Source organism: Triturus cristatus, chromosome 1_1 (genome assembly GCF_964204655.1).
Source record: "Triturus cristatus chromosome 1_1, aTriCri1.1, whole genome shotgun sequence".
In the NCBI taxonomy this organism is placed as follows: Eukaryota; Metazoa; Chordata; class Amphibia; order Caudata; family Salamandridae; genus Triturus; species Triturus cristatus.
In genome coordinates, this window is record NC_140579.1 from 9,733,801 (window position 1) to 9,756,428 (window position 22,628).

General features: G+C 46.8%; 1 protein-coding gene across 3 annotated transcripts in view; it reads right to left on the reverse strand.

The window, feature by feature from the left end:
- LOC146869110 (uncharacterized) overlaps positions 1-22,628 on the reverse strand; it is a 71,011-nt gene that overhangs the window by 17,117 nt on the left and 31,266 nt on the right. For 2 of the 3 annotated variants that reach the window (XM_085610766.1, XM_085611608.1), the window contains exon 2: positions 886-924. In XM_085610766.1, coding sequence (XP_085466892.1) covers positions 886-916 — 31 coding nt within the window. In that variant the 5' untranslated portion in view covers positions 917-924. Of the gene's footprint in view, positions 1-836; positions 925-22,628 lie in introns of all 3 variants that reach the window. The other variant, XR_014963174.1, reaches the window with a different exon arrangement.

A 22,628-nucleotide genomic window follows, 5' to 3' on the forward strand; every position in this document is an offset into this window, starting at 1 on the left:
TGATTTAGTCCACGTGGTCAACTATTTGTCCCAATTATTCATTTCAGGACTCTCTTAGAGAACAGTCTCTGTTTACAGGTCGGCTATTGTAGCAGGCCACTGTCTTGTAGATGGACTATCTGTGAGACAAAACTTACTAACCCAAATAATTATGCGAAGTATACGGATACTGAACCCACCTTCTACAAAATACGCTGTTTTTCCTATAGTTTGGTGACATGTTATCTTTGATATGAGCCACAAGTGAATGGATTAGTGATCATTCCCGCTGTTCATTGTAAGTACCATCTTAAGTTAAAAAACATAGACAATGACTTTTTTCATAGAGTGTAGACATCCTTAAAATGCTATGGGCTGGTCAAGAGTGTCTATGGATCCTACGTCTCGCTCAAACAAGTAAGTGGCTGAAGAGGGCTGACTAAAAGCACCTTTCAGGATGTCAATGTCTAGGAGTCTTTATGTATGCGTATTGCCTGCAGTGTGTGACAAGAGGCCTTGTCACGTATTAAAGCTTCCTGTAGCCAGATTTTAAAAAGTGAACGAAACCATATTTGTGCAAGTTTTCAAATTTCTTAACCCTGGAAATGCCTACTTTATGCAGTCAAACAAGCCTATGCAACTCACACATGGGTAACTTGTGCTGGCTGAACCACCCCCTGGGAGCCCCTCTCTCAATCTGCTTTCCCTAATAATAGTTTCCGGGTTCATCGCCACAGAGCAGGCGAGGCTTTGCTCCTACAATCTTAGTATGAGACCTGATTAAATTTAGAGTACGTCTTTCCTGCTTTGAAGAGAATTGCAAGTGTTTTACCATTAAAAGGTGAACGCGATCATACTTTTCAACAGTTATACAATCAAAGCCTGCTCCGAGCAGTCTACAAGCACCTTCACAGACTGGTTCAGTTACGGCAGCCATAGTTAATCCTGCAAATGAAAAGAAAGCAACAGAGGTTGTAAAACAAGATGGACGATGCATGCGTATGTTACTCTATACGGAATAAAGCATCAGAACAGATCTCCTCCCATCCACGAGCCCCTCCACATGTCCACCATATCAATGAACCATCACACACGGTAAGTCAGGTCACTAGTTGCACAGTGATGGTAGTATGTGAAAATGTTGACTGGCCTCACCACCATGCACATGACAAGCATGGCTCTTGCATGGTGTGGTAGCACACTGCCAATTACAGGCCGCAATGCTTCCAGTGCAATGGTCACTACATTTGCACATACATGCAGTTGTAATGATAACACGTTATAGTGCACAAAAGATAATGTGTGGAAATTGGGTATCAGGGAAAAGTTGTCCTTCATGCGTCAGCAAGTGAAGTGTCTTGATTTGTTTGGATTTTATGGAAATCTCTATGTCTGGAAATATGTGTACAGTTCATGTACAGATGCTTAAATTGTATTGTGTTAAAAAACCGACCTCCTACAGTCTACCCTTCACACAGCTTGTTCCCCAGCAAGATTGTTGAGTTCACAAGAGCAGACAGAGAAAGAAAAGTAAACACCAATCTTCACCTTAAATGAATAAGCAACAATTTGTCAGCACAAATAGCCTGAACTTTGACCTCGATCTTTGAAGGCATAGGAAATGGAGGAGGAGAAACAGGCATCAGTGTTGCTCAATCAGCTGCTGAAGGGTTATTTTGGGGCTGCTGTAGCACCCCCGCATCCCCACTTCCAGCACCTATGTGCCTCGTACTCCTTGGTTGCATCAGTTCTGCTTGCCATCCTTAGACCGATCTATTACTCCAAAATCAGTTGTGCTTCCTGTCCAAGCAGTCTACGAACAGTAGTAAAAGTCTGACTAGCAAAACTGGCTCCCACCCTGGTGGCCCACCAGGGAAATGCCCGATGCCCGCTATGGCCAGTCCGGCCATGGGTAAGGGTGCACCCAAGGAGAAGCAACTAAAGCACACTACATGAATCTGCGGCTGGGGACTGAGCTAAAGAAGGTGACGGACAGCAATCCATGTATGGAGTTCACCCAGGGACAGTGAGAATCAAACCCAGAGCAAGCATTAAAAGCCAGGTGTATGTGTGTGATGTATGTGGCCCACCCAGAGGCATGTGAGGAGTAACCCAAGGATTGCAACAACACCAGTTCCCCAGACAAGGGTTCACTTTCCTGCCATGTGGCAGCTGCCCGGCTCCTTCTTGTTATCGCAGTGAACACGGGCTCACTTCCTGTTCCCCCTAAACACACACTCCAGAGACAAGCTTCACAGCACTGGCCTTTAAACTGGCAGTTGGAACCGTAATGTCTCTTCAGCGTCACTGTGCATCCACCACAAATGTTCCTGCTTCTTTCCACAATTCATGGCAACAGCAAAACAAACTGAATTGAGAAAACTAAACAGACAATGACGAGATATGATGAAAGAACAAATCGAAAGTCAAACTAAATTGTGGTGAGAACTGTAGCGCGCTTCCTCATCCTGTGCGCATACGCACCCACACCCCCTTCTTTTTTTATTTTTATTTGCAGTTTTATACTAAGCCGAAAGGTATTGAGGCTTCACATGAGCACCAGTTGCATTACAGACGGACACATGTATGTATTTATTTTTATGAGGCACGAGACATTAAGCGATTTGCCAAGATTGAAAGTATGTTTCAGCTTCCCCCAGACTCGAACCTGGTCCCCCGGCTTTAAAGTCGGCCGCTCAAGCCGTTAAGCCACATCCTCTTATCAGAGCAAGGCACAATAGTTCTACTGAGATGTATAACAGAAAACACGTGGCCTCATCAGCTACCTCACCAAAGCGTCCATGCATAGCGTGCCTGTATGCACCCTGGGGGAGCTGGTTTTGTGACTAAAAGTGCGGGTAAGATGGCAGAGAAGCACTTTCATCAGTGCTCCGGATGCTGACAACCACTCTCTCAGCACTGCCCCCCACTGCCCTGCAGCCCCCTCACCTCGCCCTCTATCCACAGCTCCTCCCTTCTGTGCTGCTCCCCAGGCCTGTGCATTGGGGCTGCATTGGTCTCAGGACTCAGGAAGCAGACAGCTGTGGCCTGCGACTCTTTGTGTCCTTGGCCAAGGATGTGCTGGCCGAGGATGTGCTGGCCAAGGATGTGCTGGCCAACGATGTGCTGGCCGAGGATGTGCTGGCCAAGGATGTGCTGGCCAGGGATGTGCTGGCCAAGGATGTGCTGGCCAACGATGTGCTGGCCAAGGATGTGCTGGCCGAGGATGTGCTGGCCGAGGATGTGCTGGCCAAGGATGTGCTGGCCAAGGATGTGCTGGCCGAGGATGTGCTGGCCAAGGATGTGCTGGCCAACGATGTGCTGGCCGAGGATGTGCTGGCCAAGGATGTGCTGGCCAGGGATGTGCTGGCCAAGGATGTGCTGGCCAACGATGTGCTGGCCAAGGATGTGCTGGCCAAGGATGTGCTGGCCGAGGATGTGCTGGCCAAGGATGTGCTGGCCAGGGATGTGCTGGCCAAGGATGTGCTGGCCAACGATGTGCTGGCCAAGGATGTGCTGGCCAAGGATGTGCTGGCCGAGGATGTGCTGGCCAAGGATGTGCTGGCCAAGGATGTGCTGGCCAAGGATGTGCTGGCCAAGGATGTGCTGGCCGAGGATGTGCTGGCAAACGATGTGGTGGTCAAGGATGTGCTGGCCAAGGATGTGCTGGCCAAGGATGTGCTGGCCAAGGATGTGCTGGCCAAGGATGTGCTGGCCAAGGATGTGCTGGCCAACGATGTGCTGGCCGAGGATGTGCTGGCCAAGGATGTGCTGGCCAGGGATGTGCTGGCCAAGGATGTGCTGGCCAACGATGTGCTGGCCAAGGATGTGCTGGCCAAGGATGTGCTGGCCAACGATGTGCTGGCCGAGGATGTGCTGGCCAAGGATGTGCTGGTCGAGGATGTGCTGGCCAAGGATGTGCTGGCCAAGGATGTGCTGGCAAACGATGTGCTGGCCAAGGATGTGCTGGCCAAGGATGTGCTGGCCGAGGATGTGCTGGCCAAGGATGTGCTGGCCAAGGATGTGCTGGCCGAGGATGTGCTGGCCAAGGATGTGCTGGCCAACGATGTGCTGGCCGAGGATGTGCTGGCCAGGGATGTGCTGGCCAGGGATGTGCTGGCCAAGGATGTGCTGGCCAACGATGTGCTGGCCAAGGATGTGCTGGCCAAGGATGTGCTGGCCGAGGATGTGCTGGCCAAGGATGTGCTGGCCAGGGATGTGCTGGCCAAGGATGTGCTGGCCAACGATGTGCTGGCCAAGGATGTGCTGGCCAAGGATGTGCTGGCCGAGGATGTGCTGGCCAAGGATGTGCTGGCCAAGGATGTGCTGGCCAAGGATGTGCTGGCCAAGGATGTGCTGGCCGAGGATGTGCTGGCAAACGATGTGGTGGTCAAGGATGTGCTGGCCAAGGATGTGCTGGCCAAGGATGTGCTGGCCAAGGATGTGCTGGCCAAGGATGTGCTGGCCAACGATGTGCTGGCCAACGATGTGCTGGCCGAGGATGTGCTGGCCAAGGATGTGCTGGCCAGGGATGTGCTGGCCAAGGATGTGCTGGCCAACGATGTGCTGGCCAAGGATGTGCTGGCCAAGGATGTGCTGGCCAACGATGTGCTGGCCGAGGATGTGCTGGCCAAGGATGTGCTGGTCGAGGATGTGCTGGCCAAGGATGTGCTGGCCAAGGATGTGCTGGCAAACGATGTGCTGGCCAAGGATGTGCTGGCCAAGGATGTGCTGTGCCGTCACCAGGTTTGCTCGCCTGACTGACCCCCACCAAGGCCGAGCCTCTGGGGTGTTATGAGTAGAGTGGGGGTGAAAATAGAACAAACCAAGACATAGAGAGAAGGAGAGTGCGCCTCATTTTTGAGGTCACTCTTGTGCTCTGGTGGCCATCAATGGCATACCTCGGCATCCTTCACCCTTCCAGTGGTATGATGTCACTCTTTTGCACCTGATAGCATTAATTGCCATCCCTGGCATGTGTTGGCCGTCCTTGCTATGTGGTGCCATCGCTGGCGTCTGGCCCACCTCCATAGAATATGATGGAGGTGGGCAGCATATGGTGGTCAACCTGGCATATGGTGGCTGCTCCAGGCCTGGGGTGACCACCATTATAGAGTGTTGGCTATCGAATGATGGCACCTGTGGCATATTGTTGCCCTCACTTTTATATGATGGTCATCCCTAGCCTATGACGACCATTCCTGACATTTTGAAGACATGAGTGGCATATGATAGGCTCCCTGGGCATACAGTGGGACTTTCAGGCGTAGGTTTGACATTACTGGCACATGAGGGGCATTAAAGGCATGGGGGGGCTATCCATGGCAAGTAGTGATTATCCATGGAAAATAGTAAATATCCTTATCATGCAGGGGGCAACCCTGGAATGATGTGAGCAACCCTGGCATACTATGGGCAACCCTGGCATATGGTGATCCTGCAGGGTAAACAGCTGTTGTTGTGGTACCTGGCATCTGGTAGCACCCCTTTCATCTGTATGCCATCCGTTTCAGAAGGTCACACAATTATTGTGGCGATCCCTGACATATTTGGACACTCTGTTGGTACTAATTTGCATAAGCGGGATTTGGTCTAGAGTGGAATGGTGGACAAAAAACGATAGACTAGAATGCGGTAAAGGAGTTAAAAGATATGCTATATTTGTGAGCAAAAGATATCATGGCAGGATATGAGAAGTCAGGACAGAATGCTATAAAATCAAGGGGTGCTGGAGCAGTTTTCAGAGTTTGGGTGCAGCCATCAATCTTACAAAATTGAAGGCATAGAGAATGTGAAAAATCCAAATGTCCCACAAAGAACAATTATAGCAATGAGTCACACTCGCTCAGCAGGGGACTGGTAAGGGTGTGGTATGAAGCCAGAGGTGCATGTTGGAGCAAACTATCGCAAATATATTGCTAAAGCACACTGTCATTTACCGACAGAATATTTTCCATTGAATTGCCCATAAAATTCGAACTGAAATGCAATTTTAGTCATTAAACTATAGCACACAAAAGTGTACTAATCTAGAAATATTTATAAAGTTTATTTATAGGTATTTAAATGTTGTTGTTGTGTTCACACTCCCTATACCCCAACAAGATTGTAAGATAGTTCACTTTACAAAATCCCCAATTTTCCAGTCAGAGAAAGAAAAGTAAACACCAATCTCCATGTTAAAAAACATAGGCAGCAATTTGTCAAAAGACATAGCCTGACAACTGACCTCTACCTGTGTGAGCACAAAAGAAATGACAAGATGAAAGCAAAATGCATGGAAGAGGGGTGACTTCTTAATTAGTATAGCGACTCCCCTCGATCCCGTCGAGAAGCCCGCATGCGCCAATGTAATGGACGCACCCCTCCACAGAAAGGAGCAGTGAGAGCCCGTTAGGTGCGTCTCTTGTAGGAGAACAATATCCGGTTTGAGTCGTTGAATGTACTTGCCGACCAGCCCCCTTTCAATGTTATTACCTAATCCATTGACATTCCACTTCAACACTGAATTTTTCCCCTCGCCCTCTGCTTATGTCCATGCTCATCATGGGTTTTATATAGTGTCTCATCTGGGTTCTTCCAGCTGTGCGCTCTCCATAAATAGCAGCACCAACACATGTCTGGGACTAAGGGTATTCTTTACCTCCGTATGTCAAAAAACATACCTTCAATATGGCGCCCATTTTAGACGAACACATGTCCCGTTTGCTGTGACGCCAAGCTAGTCTTTCTTGAGCCATCAACGCAGACGCGTTTCGCGCCTTCTGGGATCTACATTTACTGAGCTCTACCTCAGCTCCCGTCACATCCGAGATGGTGAAGGACAGGGTAGGTGCTGTCCGCATCAGCATATCCCGAGGACTGTAAGTACTCTTGATTATAGACTGTGTGACTCGATACGAGTGAAGGGGGCCGTCTGGTCTCCCACCATGGATGAATTCACAGTGAGGGTAGCCTTGGCATCAAGCCCATGTTTCTGATTTTGCCACTTTGACTATTCTTACAGGACGCAGTAAATTAGCGTCATCCTTTCACCGTTGAATCGAGGGAGCAAGTAATGCACCCAACAACGGGTGAGTGTCATTGAGTCATACAGTCTTTTCAGTGACCAGCTGACCGTCCACATCAATTTTGTTGGTTCGATTCCATGAGTGTCACTGCGCGGCATCACATCACTTTTGAGGCACCAGTACTATGTTTTTGCACATCACCACGTCATCAAGAGCAGGTTTCCACGAGAACGAATTGTTCTGCCAATTGATTTTATTGTATTGATTGTATTTTAATTCTCTTTTTTTAGGTTGGTCTACTTCCTATTAAGGTACCTCACTGTTAGGTTACTAGACAATTGTCGGACCAACAACGTGAATGTACTAGCGGTCTGACTTCAGTGTAGATAGATCTTTTACAGGCAAGAAACATGTCGACCTCATAGCCACCATTGAACATTACTCACTAAGTGGCCTCCACTATCAGTTTTCAAAAGGGACCAGTGGGCTCACCTGATTAAAATTGTTATTCCGGAGCACCACTGACCACTATTTTTAATCCTTTCCTCACTTTCACTATATTCTCGCATCTACACCATCTGACCCCTCACCCGCACTGCACCAAATGGCTTGGGACAAAAGCACTCCGACAAAGAGCCCCTCAAAGGTTGCCCGCCAGGCATTGCAGTGCCGACCTGATGAGGAGCATGCCCTATGATGAAGCATGACACCCGTGGGTGTGTGAGGGCCCTATTTCCTAAATAGGAATACCCGTCTCCACTTTTGGAACAGGACACGACCTTCCTAAACCTCCTCTCCCTAGTTCAGGAACAGCATACTTCTTTTTAGGTCTCGCCTGACCCAGCGCATGCGCTGATCTGGCGAGACTTTTTGAGAGGGCCCCAAAAAGTGCTACCAGGCCAGCCTAGAGCTACAGTGCATGTGCGCGGGCGCGCGCGCCGCGCTTACTTTCACTTTCGCAGCCGCTTTGATGTTTGATCGCCATCGCGATCACTTTCGCGGCCGCACGGCCGCTTGTCTCTCTTATCCTCCCATCTCTTATCTTCTTTCAGTTGGGCACAGGTTTGTTCCTTCCTGTTTTGTACCTTCCTGTGTGTGTACTTGTGCATAAAGCATGTTAACGTTGGCGCCGTTCTTCTGTTCCGACTCTTCCTCAATGCCGGCTTGTGTTTTTTACTCGGTTGTATTTCTTGGGAGGGGAGAGTGGCAGGCCTCAGAAAGTGCCTGTGAGCTCGTCTGTACACTGAGCCTGTGTGCGCGGGAAGTTGAGGCCTTATTCAACATCTTTTCTGCGAATGAGTTGGACCTGTGTTAGGGCGTTTGTTCACTTCTTCCAGCAGCGCAAGGAGACTTGAATAGGTGGAGCAAAAACCTGGTGGCACAAACCCCCATCTTGGTTGTTACCGGGCACACAAAGTCGCATTTGTGAAGAGCCTTTTATTCCGCCTGATATTTCTATTTATTACTTTATATCTACTGATGTGCAGCCTCGCCATATTCATTGCATTTTCCGGAGCTATATTGGTCAGCGAAGCTCTGAGTCTCGTTCGTTTATAGGCACATGTTATGGAGACTGTCGCACTTATCACACGCAATTCGACAACCTGGTCTAAATGTCTGCATTGAACAATCGGAGCTCCGTAGGTCTTGTCGCATGTTTCATCATCGGTAACCATACCCTGTCCAGGTAAGTAAGTAATACCAGGATGGATTCGGCGTCACTGTTGGGGTAGTTCTTAATAAGTGTTTACTGGATAAGCCAGGGATCCACGGTGACATTTAAACCTAATGACATTTCTTTACTAAGCGGCCACCTTAGGTAAGATTAACATTTAGAAGTAGAGGCTGTCTTTCATTTCAATGACTTGTCGCAAAACACAGCGACTGTTGCAGACACTGACGCACTTCTAAAATGTTTTTAGTAGTCACTGGTACTTAAAGAAGAAATAAAAGGGAGGAATAAAATGCCTAGATTAGATTGTTTATGTAGATGGCTGTGCTTTTTTCTCTGTTTCTTTGGCGTTGTTATTTTATTTTGTATCACAAATGTTATTGCATTTTGTTAAGATATGAAATTGCATGCGACACCGACTGGCTTGGAAGTAACAGCATTGAAACAGACAAGGTTACATAGATCTACAGTCGAGTAAAAAACAATATAAAGTGTTGCATGAAATTGAAAACGAAAAAAAAACCAATCATAACTAACTCCCTTTCCCCCAGGCCATGTCACTTAAGTTAGGAAATCCGAATCTGCATCAAGAGTCTAGAGAGGATATAGTGTCTGTGCCAACAGGAAACCGAGAGGGCAGCCAGTGAAGCCAGCAACACTATGGCATCACTAAGAGTACCGCCAGCATTTGCGTCATTAATAGCACCAGTGGTGTGGTGAACACTGACTAATACAGCCATACATTTACTGAATGTGCCTTTCTACACCTATTTAAGCATATATGCTTGTAATACACGGATTTACTTCAATATGAGGGAGCTGCACTCTTTCGCGTCCTTCAAGCTATCAGTACCATTTTGAGCTCTTGGAGAGATGTGGTTGTCTGAATGTTTTTTGGTAGGGTGTTACAGTGATGAGGGCCTAATAGGGATCTGAACCTGGAGGTGGCTTAGGGTAGAAAAAGTTCTGGTTAGTTGGTCATCAAGTCTTGGTATGAGTGTAGACAGTATGTTAGGCAGTAGTTAGTTGCTGTGCCATTTACTGATTTCAATACAAGTGTCAGGAGATTTTATATGGTACTTTTTTTTGGCAGCGAGCCAACCAGATTAGTGACTGTACGATGGAGTGGGAATATGCCTAAATAGATTGCACAAAGCTCTGGTTGCAAAGTTTTGGACCTTGTTGAGTGGTGCAAATATAACCTGTTTATACCCCTACATGGGCGTAGCTGGCGATAGCTCAGCAGGTGCGATTCCACCGGGATCCAGGGCTGTGAGGGACTCACTTCATCCCAATTAGCAACCGTTTATTGCTACCAAAATTGGTAATGGGTCCCAATTTCATTGTTTGCGTTAGTGCTAAGCACTGCCTTGCTACGCTCCTATAGTCAAACCTGCTGAACACTAATGAGTTACTCCGTCTTGAATGGAATGAGAGAACTGATTTCTTGAATTTAAAACAATGCATATCAACCTGCGGTTACTCGGTGTTGGTTATGTAGCGATTCGTCTTCGTTAATGATTTGATTTGACTTGAGCCACGAGGTTTCTGGACGAAGGGGTAACTTTGAAAGCACTGTTGAGGGAAGTAGATGGTGTCCAAATGATGGGTGCTGGATAAGGTTGGAAAGCACAGGACTTTAATTTTGGAGGACCTGAACACAACGAAGGAGGATGCCTAGCAGAGCCAGCCGCCACTGCCTCCGCATTTTGCTTCACACTCTTTTCTTGTTCCTCCTACACTGCTGCTCCTCACACTCCACCCTGTCTCAGTAATGTTCCTCTCCACGCCTGCCATTACCTTCTTGCGTCATGCTGATCTCGTCTCTTACTCTCAGACTCTTCCTCACTTTACTCTCTCACTGACTGACTCTCACTCACTGACTGACTCTCACTCACTGACTCTCACTCTCTCACTCACTGACTGACTCTCTCTCTCTCTCTCACTCACTCACTGACTGACACTCTCTCTCACTGAATGACACTCTCTCTCTCTCTCTCTCTCTCTCTCTCACTGACTGACTCTCTCTCTCACTGACTCTCTCTCTCACTGACTCTCACTCACTCTCTCTCTCACTGACTGACTGACTCTCTCTCTCTCACTGACTGTGAGAAGTTGGCCTGGCATATGCTGTCCTCTAGCTATAGGGGACACCTTGCACCAGTCCAATTCGACTCTTAAGGTGATAGGTTAAAAGACAACCGTTAAAGAAAGCTATCCTATTGGTAGCTGTGGAGAGCAGCCTTCAGGCTAAGTCTTGAAGGAGTGTTAAGCTTATTGTTTTACCATAGATAACCTCTTGAATGACCAAATGAAAGAGTAGTCCACACAGGTATATATTCAAAATATATGTATTTATTCTAAGAACAATCCCACTAGTCTCTTTATGAGGATGGAGGTAAAGATACAATTCAATAAAGCATTTATAAACACAATAAATAGCACTGGAATCACAGGGCCCCAGGGGGGGACCAAACCATATATTAAAAAAGTGGTATAAGAACCACGACAGTTCAACAGACAGTGCCTAGGGCACTTAGGGTCGCTGACCCCTTACGAAACCACCCAAGGTAGTGAGGAAGGGGACCCATTGGAGACGCGTGCAGTGGTGCAAACTACTGTCGGGATCTCTATTAAACCCTATGGGAAATGTCGCGGTTGGAAATTACAAGAATCTAAACACCTTTAGCAGGAGTTCAAGTTCAGGAGTTTAGAGTTAAGCTCTTGGAGGGCCCACACCCACGATAGTACCGAGGTACCACTGTTACCTGCTCCAGGGAAGCCGGGTGCATAGGTCATAGGCCTGGAGCAACCAGGGGAACTCTTGAAAGTGAAGATTGACCTCCGCCAGGGCCCACCAGTCGAGAGACAAGGGACCGCGGGAGGCAGCAATTTGGCGTGCATAAAGATGCGCCCACGGGTCGCCGGAGCGGGCTAGGGCATCGATCTTTGGCCCAAGTGATACTGAGAGGTTAAAAGAATAATGGGCCAAAGCACAACTTCCCCACTTGTTGGGTTCGTGTGCTGTGCAAGAGGTGGCCGGTGTCCTGGGGTATTGGGTATCTCGGCACCCACGGGATCCACGGTGCTCAGCCTTGCTGTGCACACTCACTGGCCTCTGGGATGCTTGGGAACCCACCTCAAAGTAGGCAGAAGTCTTCGTTGTTCGTAGGAGCAGCGGTGTTCCAACCGGGTCACTTGCAGTGCTTCAGGTGCCTGCCAAGCAGGGGGCTAACTCCTTTACCCCAAGGGAGATTTCTTCATTCAGCTGAGCGGCAGCTCGTCGAAGTTTCAAGTCTTTGAAGCAAAGTTCTCGTCCAAGATTAATCCGAGGCTCTGGGGACCCTGCACCCACCTTTATCCAGAGATTAGGGAAGTGTCTGAATCAGAGCCCACCAACGAGAGTTCAGGCGGGAAAGGGTGGCTACACCCTCTCCCCTTGGGGTGTTTTCCCACCTGGGCAGGGGACAGGATGCCCCTGAACCGGTTCCAGGCGGTGTATGCAGAAGTAGGCACTGGAGAAGCCTACGTGCAACTTTGAAAGGCATCCTATGGTGCACCCACCCAGTTCCAATCCACATAGTCTGTCTGGGGAGGTGGGAACACCTCCCTGCAACAAGATCCCTATTTTCCAGCTGCCGTGGCTGGAGTTCTGCCCAGCAACAGGCAGCCACAGTCGTGTGGGTGGCGGGTAGCATCCATTTTGTACTACGTGTACTCTTTTAAATTGATGTCTAAAATCTGCCGCTTTTACCATATCACCCCTCTAGCAGGGGGGAATCATGCCCTCACTCCCATGGATGGACTGAGGGTATGATTCCACGATGTTTGACACCAAACATGACATGGTTCTGTGCAACCATTCTCAAGTTATCACGCTATCGCGATTACTTATAATGCGGTTAAGAGTATATGGTATGGCTGCACTACAAACAACCTCGCAATAGTTTTAACGAAAGTTGCAGAGGGGCCCTACTCAGGTAGGGGTTCCCCCTCACACATATCTCAGCACCCTGCCTTGTAGGATTAGCAAGGGCTGCCTTAGGGGTGACCTATGAGGATATATATGTGTTGTAATGGAGTGGGATACAGGGTACCTATATCCCTGTAAGGGGTGCAAGCACCACCTTACTTAGACTACAGTAGTGGTCTGGTGGTGTCATTTGGTATGGCTGTCCCAGGGGTGGCACAGTAAGTGCTGCAGCCCCTGGTAGGCCTCTGAGGGACCCATGCCCTGGGTACCTAGGGTACCATCTACAAGGGGCTCACAGGGTGTCCTCTGTATCCAATTGGTATGTACCTAGGGTACTCACACCGGTTTAGAGAGGAAGCAGATAGGCTGGGGTCCTGGATAGCAGGGCCACAGCCTGGCTAGAGTCAAAACATCAGCAAAAAGTTGGAGGCAACTATTCAGTCGATGCCACTCTCCTACACTGACTGACTTTCTCTCACTGACTGACTCTTTCTCTCACTGACTGACTGATGACTCTCACTCTCTCACTCACTGACTGACTCTCACTCTCTCACTCACTGACTGACTCTCACTCACTGACTGACTCACTCTCTCACTGACTCTCTCTCTCACTGGCTCTCTCTCTCTCACTGACTCTCTCTCTCTCTCTCACTGACTCTCTCTCTCTCACTGACTCTCTCTCTCACTGACTCTCTCTCACTGACTCTCACTCACTGACTCTCACTCACTCTCTCTCTCTCACTGACTGACTCTTTCTCTCACTGACTGACTCTTTCTCTCACTGACTGAGTTTCACTCTCTCACTCACTGACTGACTCTCTCTCTCACTGACTGACTCTCTCTCTCACTGACTGACTCTCTCTCTCACGGACTGACTCACTCTCTCTCTCACGGACTGACTCACTCTCTCTCTCTCTCACTGACTGACTCACTCTCTCTCTCACTGACTGACTCCCTCTCTCATTGACTGACTCACTCCCTCTCTCACTGACTGACTGACTCTCTCACTGACTGACTCTTTCTCTCACTGACTGACTGATGACTCTCACTCTCTCACTCACTGACTGACTCTCACTCTCTCACTCACTGACTGACTCTCACTCACTGACTGACTCACTCTCTCACTGACTCTCTCTCTCACTGGCTCTCTCTCTCTCACTGACTCTCTCTCTCTCTCTCACTGACTCTCTCTCTCTCACTGACTCTCTCTCACTGACTCTCTCTCACTGACTCTCTCTCACTGACTCTCACTCACTGACTCTCACTCACTCTCTCTCTCTCACTGACTGACTCTTTCTCTCACTGACTGACTCTTTCTCTCACTGACTGAGTTTCACTCTCTCACTCACTGACTGACTCTCTCTCTCACTGACTGACTCTCTCTCTCACGGACTGACTCACTCTCTCTCTCACGGACTGACTCACTCTCTCTCTCTCTCACTGACTGACTCTCTCTCTCTCACTGACTCTCTCTCACTGACTCTCTCTCACTGACTCTCTCTCACTGACTCTCTCTCACTGACTCTCTCTCACTGACTCTCACTCACTGACTCTCACTCACTCTCTCTCTCTCACTGACTGACTCTTTCTCTCACTGACTGACTCTTTCTCTCACTGACTGAGTTTCACTCTCTCACTCACTGACTGACTCTCTCTCACGGACTGACTGACTCTCTCTCTCACGGACTGACTCACTCTCTCTCTCACGGACTGACTCACTCTCTCTCTCTCTCACTGACTGACTCACTCTCTCTCTCACTGACTGACTCCCTCTCTCATTGACTGACTCACTCCCTCTCTCACTGACTGACTGACTCTCTCTCTCACTGACTGACTCTCTCTCTCTCACTGACTGACTCTCTTTCTCTCAGTGACTCTCACTCACTCTCTCTCTCTCTCACTGACTGACTCTCTCTCTGTTTCTCTCTCTCTCTCACTGACTGACTCTTTCTCTCTCACTGACTGACTCTTTCTCGCGCACTGACTGACTCTTTCTCTCTCACTGACTGACTCTCTCACTCTGTCTCTCTCACTGACTGACTAACGAACTCTCTCACTGATTGACTGACTCTCTCACTAACTGTTATACAGGTACTATTTCCCAACCTTCACCCTCCTCCAATTTATGCCCCCACAACAACAAAAAACCTTAACAAGCAAACATTGGGACAGGCAGATATAAGTTGCCAGTATTAAAAGGACAAAAAAACTCAAGACATTACTTATTGTTAATACTTTTTTAATAAGGTTGTTCAGTTGTACATAATGCTTTTTTGGTCATATATAAGGTAACGAAAATGCTTCTGACACTTCTTTATTGTAACTTTTCCGCATGCTGCAGACTTCTGTTCAGCACTGCTTAAAGACATAGGCAAAGTCAATATCTCTGGCTAAACACTTATAAGGTTCCAAAGGCGAGACCTATTGGCTATGCCAATGCTTGTTGATACTTTTGTGTATGGTTACCATATTAAAATGCACCCGCAGAGGATCGGGTTTTTTGCTTTTCAAAAACAAACCCCCAAAGGTTTGTTTTTGCAAAATCCAAAATAAATGTTCTTGACATACTGGAAATTTTCCTTTTTATTTCATTGATTATAAATGTTATTATATTTTCAATGAAAATATTTTTATTTTCATTTTGTTTTCATATATTTGGTTTTGATTGACCACCAGGCTGTTCACGGTGGTTCGCCCTACCTTCAATAGTGTTTAGCAGACCAGGCCCTCTGCAATGCTAGCGGCAGGGTACCCGGTCTGCCAACCTCTATACAGGCCCCTCATTCTAAAGAATGTCACGAGGGATTTTGAAAGGTTTCCCTCCTTCTACATCTGTATAACTTACCTGCAGAACAAAGAAAATAGGGAGAAGAGGGTTACTTGTATTTGAATCAGTAATCCCTGGTGCTAATATTTTGGAAGAAGTTGGTTTGCTTCAAGTCTGGGCCTTGGTTGTGATATTCTGCATAGAGAGCAGAACCATCACACACGAAGCACATCCTTTAAAATCCCTTTCAGAATGATATCAGCAGAGGCTTTGTAAAACATTTCTGGCTTTGAAGTGGGCCTCTTGTGTGTTACCTTTGGTTCCAGTAACCATAGAGTGTATCAAGTCTGTGATCTGTGCTCACACAGAGCACCATTCAGGGAACCACACACAGCAAGGTTCAAGAACCATTTCCAGCACTCAGTCGAATTCATGTTCTGTAAACTGTCTGCTCGTAAAGGCTGCAAAGTGTTCCGAGTGCATCAACATTCCCAATTATTGGATAAAGCATTGTATTTGATATTGGTGAATTCATTATTCTTTGTGTAAATTGATTATTGTAACCCCCAGTGCGTTTTGGGAATAGTTAAACTTCCTCAGGGGGAGTTGTAAGCAGTGTCCAATTAGAAACGAATTTCATTCAAATATAATTGCATTTTCTAGCACTTACAACCCCTGATGAGGCATTGAAGCGCTTCATGGTGGGTAGCATGCTACGGCAGAACACAGGATTAGCTTTAATCCTGTAGTTATTGGCTGTTGTTGGTTACTAGGATTAGTCTTGACTCTTAAATAAATCATTCCATGCAATAACCTTAGTGATTTAAACAGCAGGTAGATGTGATCATTAGTGGTGGGTAGGTGAGTTCATATGAATTATTAGGTCGAGCTTGGGTAGCGACTGCGCTGCTCTGCGAGGCATGCTGTACTTGAGTATGCACTTGAAGCTCCACCCACTCTCCGCCCACATTTTACACTGGCTTGTGTCATTGTCCTTTGTATATGCTGGCTTCTGATTCGTTAATAGGCTTCTTAGTCCCTCCTTAGTCTTATCTTCATTTGTAACCTCCCATGAGGACTGGCCCTTTTACTTCTGTTGTTACAGGACATGTCTGTAAGCACTATTCTTCAATGAGTTTCTCCTACTGCAGGCGCAACATGCTTTCCTGCAACATTCATCGAGCCATGCGCGCTTTCACTTTCCAAGCAGCCCGGGACAATGGCGGCCACTTCTTGCAATGCAATAGGTCTCGCATTTACAAGAGTTTGAGCTATTGGCATTGTGAATGACAATGCCTTTTATTTATGTGTTAATTATCAAAACAGATAAATAAAAGGCCTTGTCATTTACAATGCCAATAGCATAAACTCTCGCAAATGAGAAACCTATTGCATTGCAAAAGAATAAACAACAATTTGTCAAAAGACATTTCACCTCTGCCTGAGTGAGCACAGAAGAAATGACAAGATAAAAGCAAAATGTAACGGCATCTTTATTGCTCGTTCACCTTCTGAACCCCAGTATTGTTATTTTGGGGGTGCTGCAGCTCCACCGCAGCCCTACTTCCAGCAACATTGTACTAAATATCCCGAGGCAGCCGATTGACAAAGGTATGTTTGGTATTAAACCTAAATTATGACCCTATTTACCTTTTAATGCCAGCCAGGAACTCCCACGTGGATTCCACACAGGGGTAAGGGCTTTTAAAAGTGTGACTTTCACTGCTGTGGAGAAATGCACTCTTGTGAAGCCCCCTCAAAGGGTGATAGCATCTCCCCTGACCTCGTCCTACTAAATTGGAATAATAATTTTAAAATACTGAAATTATCTTACTTTGGGTTAATAGGGAGGTGGCCGGTGACTCTTCTGTATTAAGTCCCTCCTCCACCCAGCCATACCGCACGACTGGAGATTTCAGTCATTAAGTTTTTCAATTGACCTTTGACCTTGAACTCATATGAAGGTATTCATTAAAAACACTAATGGATTTAAGATGTTAAAATACAGGCTTTCATTAAAATGTCATAATATTGTGATACCCTTTTATAGGATTGCCTGAAACGGCTCTAAATATGTATTTTCAGCCTTGGTATCATGGATGACCGTGAAACACATGCTGGCTGAAGCAATTTATAAATTGGGGCACCTGTGACTTGGAATGTGCTGGAACTGAAATAAAGGAGGATTGTTGGTCTCTGAAGAACTGAGAGAAAGGACAAAGTGATTATTAATATTTTAATGTTATGACCTTAAAAATAGTGTAATAAATAGGAAATGTTGACTCAATGTTGGGTGTAGGCTCCCTCTATACTGGTATTTGTTTGGTTGAAATTCTTGGTTAAGACGCCTCCTCTTGATACTGTACAACATGATTATATTGTAAATGCTGTCGTGTCATATCATAAACTAACTTCAAGTTGTATTATGTATTTCCTACTCTTTTACAGTTAATACTGTAGTGATATAGGGTTGATTTGTATTCTCATAAGACCAAAAGCAAAAATGGATTTTACACACATTGCCACTCATGCTATGCTATCAGTGAAGCAACATAAAAATAATTTCGGCAGGGATGTAAAAACCATCCGTCCTTTTAAGTGTTTTTGTGAATAGGCCCCTATGTGAAGAAAATATAATGACTCTGAGGGGAAAGGAGGTGTGTTGGAGAAGGGTCATGGGGTCCTTAAAGATATCTGGGTCTACCTTTCAGTCAAATGGGATCTGAGAAACCTTTGGGTGAAACTTGATCAAATTACAAGACATACTTGGAAATGTTTATTGAAATAAAAAGTAGGAAACGGTATACATTTTTTAATATTAAGGCTGTATCGAGAGACGTAAAGAAATTCTTCTTCGGAGAACAGTAGCTCAAATAAAATTCAAAATACAGTGGCTAATGGTATCCAAATAGGAGGAGATCCCTTTTAGTCTCCATTTTTAAAAAGGGGACTGGGGAAATGCCATCTGGTTACCAGTGAAAAAAGGAATAATATTCAAATCGCAATGTATTGCATTTAAAGCACTCGAGGGCAGAGGTCCCCTATATCTGAAATCACATTTGAAATGCTATGTTCCACCTCGAACTCTGAGATCCTCACAGTCAAATCTGCTTCAGAGACCCAGGTACAGACAGGCACGTTGGGCAGGCAGAAGTTCTCTAATAGGAACTGCAAAAACCTGGAATCTTCTACCACAAGTGATTAAAAACAGCACCTCTCTTATTGCCTTCAGAAAATCTTTAAAAACATGGCTTTTCGCGAACTGATCGCGGAGTCCTGCTAGTTAAGTCGTCATTGCTCTTCATTTACGTCCAGCCAATTCAAGCGCCAAGACGCCCTCGGGCAATCGTTGCGCTTTACAAATCTAAAAATCTAATCTAATCGAATAATGCTCTGGTTGCCCTAACTATGCCTTGTTAGAAGTTGTTTTGCACAGCAACATTATTTCCACCTCAATGAAAGGGTTTCAGAATATGTAATTTTGATCATTTCACATATAGAGCTTTCCAAATTGCTAGACCAGAACATCCAATTTTACCGTCAAACTCCTCTTACATTGACTCTACAATATTGACTACAAACAAGTTGTCAAGGTTAATAGATATGTGATCGAAGGATTGACGACTCTGTACCTACCTAAATATGATAAGTGGGTAGTTGATAGCATAAAGCCGATCTTTATGCGGTTTGATAGTATTGACCTCAATATTATGATGTGCAACCGTTTGAGCTGGTTGATATAGAAGATAATTTATTCTTTCTGGCCCTGTCACTTGAAAGGCCATTGTTAAGCCTTTGGTGTCACTGTATGTGTGTTTTTGGACTTCCCCATTGTTTAGAAAGTTGATCACTTATTTCTGTAATCTAAAGTGGGTGCCTGACATATCTCAGGCAGCATACTGAAAGTAATAAAGGGGTCAATTTGGAAGGTTCCAGGATACCAGTCACTCAGATTCTCTCGAGAGCTTCCACTTCTGGGACGCCGCCACCCACACCAACTGCTCACAGCTTTGGTATCCGTAACAGCCCCAGCCGGTGCAGATTGAACCCAGCAATGGGGGCAAGGGAGCCCAGTCTAGCCCAGCAGTCTAACAGGAATCAGCACCAGTAAGTAAGGTAAATGGATAGGGCTCGAGCGAAACAGCTAGGTCTGGGTGTGGTTTGCGGTGGACCCGTGAGATTGAGCTCGGGCCACTCCCCACCCCGCTCTCCCCTGCTGGACCATCTTTGGACCACTCTTGGCCAGTAGGCCTCCGCTGGACCCAGCGACGGGCAGAGAACGCTGAGCCCTCTGAGAGCATCGGAATCCACCCACCTAGGACGCAGCGGTAGCAGGACCATTTTTGGACCTTTCTTGGCCGGTGGGCCTGCGCCGGATTCAGCGATGGACGGAGAACACTAAGCCCTCAGAGAGCATCGGAACCTATCCACCTAGCCCACAGCAGCAGCAGGAGTGTTAGTGAGATAAGGCGCAAGAAGGCATAACAAGGTGCCCGAGTGTGGCAGTAATAGATACCAGTCAGTGAGCGTGCGCACGGGCCACCGCAGGAGTGGCCCTTATAGGTTTGGGTGCAGTGGTCGGTCTGTTGTGCTCCCACATGGGTCCCTCTGGAATTTCACCAGACCTTCGGCAGGTCACTTGGACACTTTCGCCCCACTAAAAAAATTATCTTGAGCACCAAAAGGTAGCTCAAAACACTCATAGAGGTGTCACAAGCCCAGAAACCTTCCTCAATTCTCTCCCCAATAGTTCTTGCCCATTTCAGTTTCCCCCGGTGCTGGTGGCGCCTTACTGCCCTCTTTGCAGTAATAGTCAGCTCAACGCAAGGCAGAGGAGTAGCGCTTATAGCGAGCTATGTGCCTCTCGCTTGATCAGAGGAAGGCGCACAAAGCCTCGACCCAGTAAATCTACCTAGCTGGGAGGAAATTCTAGGGTTGTATCACCCTGGCACATTGACTTGTCCACTCCTTTCGTACTAAGATAAGCCGACGTGCCGCAGTATCACAGTACAACAGCTCCTCCCTGCCCATTGTAATTCACCAAGGACTCGTGGGAGCTGCCCATAACCCACTTTGGTAAAAAAGAGAAACCAGGCCTGAAAAAAGCAGCTAGATCCCCTAGATGATTGTTCCACTTCACCACAAGAGACTATCCCGGAGGATCTTACTGCAGTGCTACGCACGAGCCCTGTGCCATATTTTGGGGACCAAGGGGCCTATACGTTTAAGGAGCTAGACACTATTGGGCCCATACCAACACAATTATTAACACCTCCTTGAAAAGATGTTGGGATGAAAATCCTCAAATTTCCAACCGTGGCAGGATCCAAAGATATTTCCGAAAAATCCCACAAACAGCCCCCTGCCCGCCTCTTCCAAGATGCTTAAAAAGCTCCAATGAGCAAAGTAAGCGGTCCTTCTCCTCACCCAGGGCAGACTCGAGGGATACAAACACAACAAGGAAAAAACTCAGGTGATCAAACCCCCATCCTGTACTACGCCAAGACCCTGAGCCCAAAGATGTGGATTCCCTCTTAAACAAACACACGATAACTGCTCAAATCGATGTGAACAATAATACACACTCTCACCTGCTGTCAACTTGTCTTTCAAATGTGGAAGTTGAAGCACAAGCCAAGAAAACAACTAGCGCCTACCTTTCCATGTTTTCTCACCTCCTAAGAAATCCAGGAGATGCAGCCCATACAAGCACACGCTTGGCAGATATCAGACCAGTTCCAAGCTACATTAGAAGCTCAAATAGAGGCCCACATAGATCCATTCCTGGCACAAACGCCAGTATTCAAGATGGAATACGGCCTTAAGTCTCCACATCCAACCTGCTCAGGTGATTGAGCACCAGTCAGTCCCATAAGCCCAGTAAATCCAACCTTGGCCTCTCTTACCTCCAAACCCCTAAACAAGATACAACAGCCAAAGGTCTTCTTCGGCAATCGCAAAAATTGAGCTTCAAATCGATCTAATTCAGTCTATCACCACAAGCTTAACAGACCGAGGGCTGAGATTAAGAACTTTAGAATACAAACTTGGCCAGACAGAAGTGGGCCAACTCTGGTCTTGCTCCCAATTAATTGATAAATTAAGTTTATTGTCTGAAATTCTTTGGGTGCTTTTAGACAGTGTCACAAATCCAACAAAATCACCTGGAAAACCCTCTCAGGATCCACCAAGCGACCATAAACCGTAACTCCCCCTTGTCAGTGGTACCAGCGGCACCCCGGGAATCGAACTAAGAGACCACTTCTCAACAATCCTGGAAATAGACACCCCGACTAGACACCAGGATCCCGTTGAACAGGCTCTGAGAGTTGAAAGTGCATCTTCACAATCTCCGGAACTTTGCATGTGAGAGGTATATCTCTGAACACTCCTGATGTTGAACCAAGATCCATCGCCAGCTTGGAGGCAGCATTAAGTAACAAGGCTCCCAGGTAAATACCAGGTTGGACCGGGGAGTACCATCCACCCCAGAATCTACTCCTCACTCCAACATAGGACGAACCGTGCAACAAAGAGCTGAACACCATATAGGAGACACCTACATGCCCGCTAGGTCCGGGTTAAGGGCTCACAAGAAACTAGGCCGCATTTGTCAATCTGCCTGGAATCCAGGGAAGCTCTAAAAACGACACTGGAGATACCTCAAGTAACAATTCAATCGGCCCCACGCTAGATTTGGGGACAGCAAGTAACACATTTCAACAGGCCCACCTCCTGACTGGGGGAAATGAAACTGACGGGGAACTCAGAAGGCCACATCAGCATGATCATTCCAACCTCATTTCGAGTCAATTTATCAAATAAGTTCTCTCACAAATACTCAGTCAAATGATTCTCTAGGAGGTACCAACAACATACTAAGCACCACACAACTGTGGGAGTCAGTCAAAACTACCACTATAGGAGCGATACCTACGGCAGAGGGCAATGACGATGCAATCCTGGCGTTTATCCCTCATTTTATCTCTAACGGACACCTGGACATACTATATAGAGTCAATTTGCTTCGACTATTACAACATATTTCATCACTGAAAAATTTAATATCAGCTGATCTTATTTCTCTAAGATTCGCCCAAACTCCCAGAAAAGGGTAACCAGAGATCATAATCTCCAATTGTGGCCGGATCTACGGCCATTAGAGACCCCATTTTGAGAGAAGTACATTTTTTTTGAGTTTCAAAAACTACAGCCACCATATCAAAT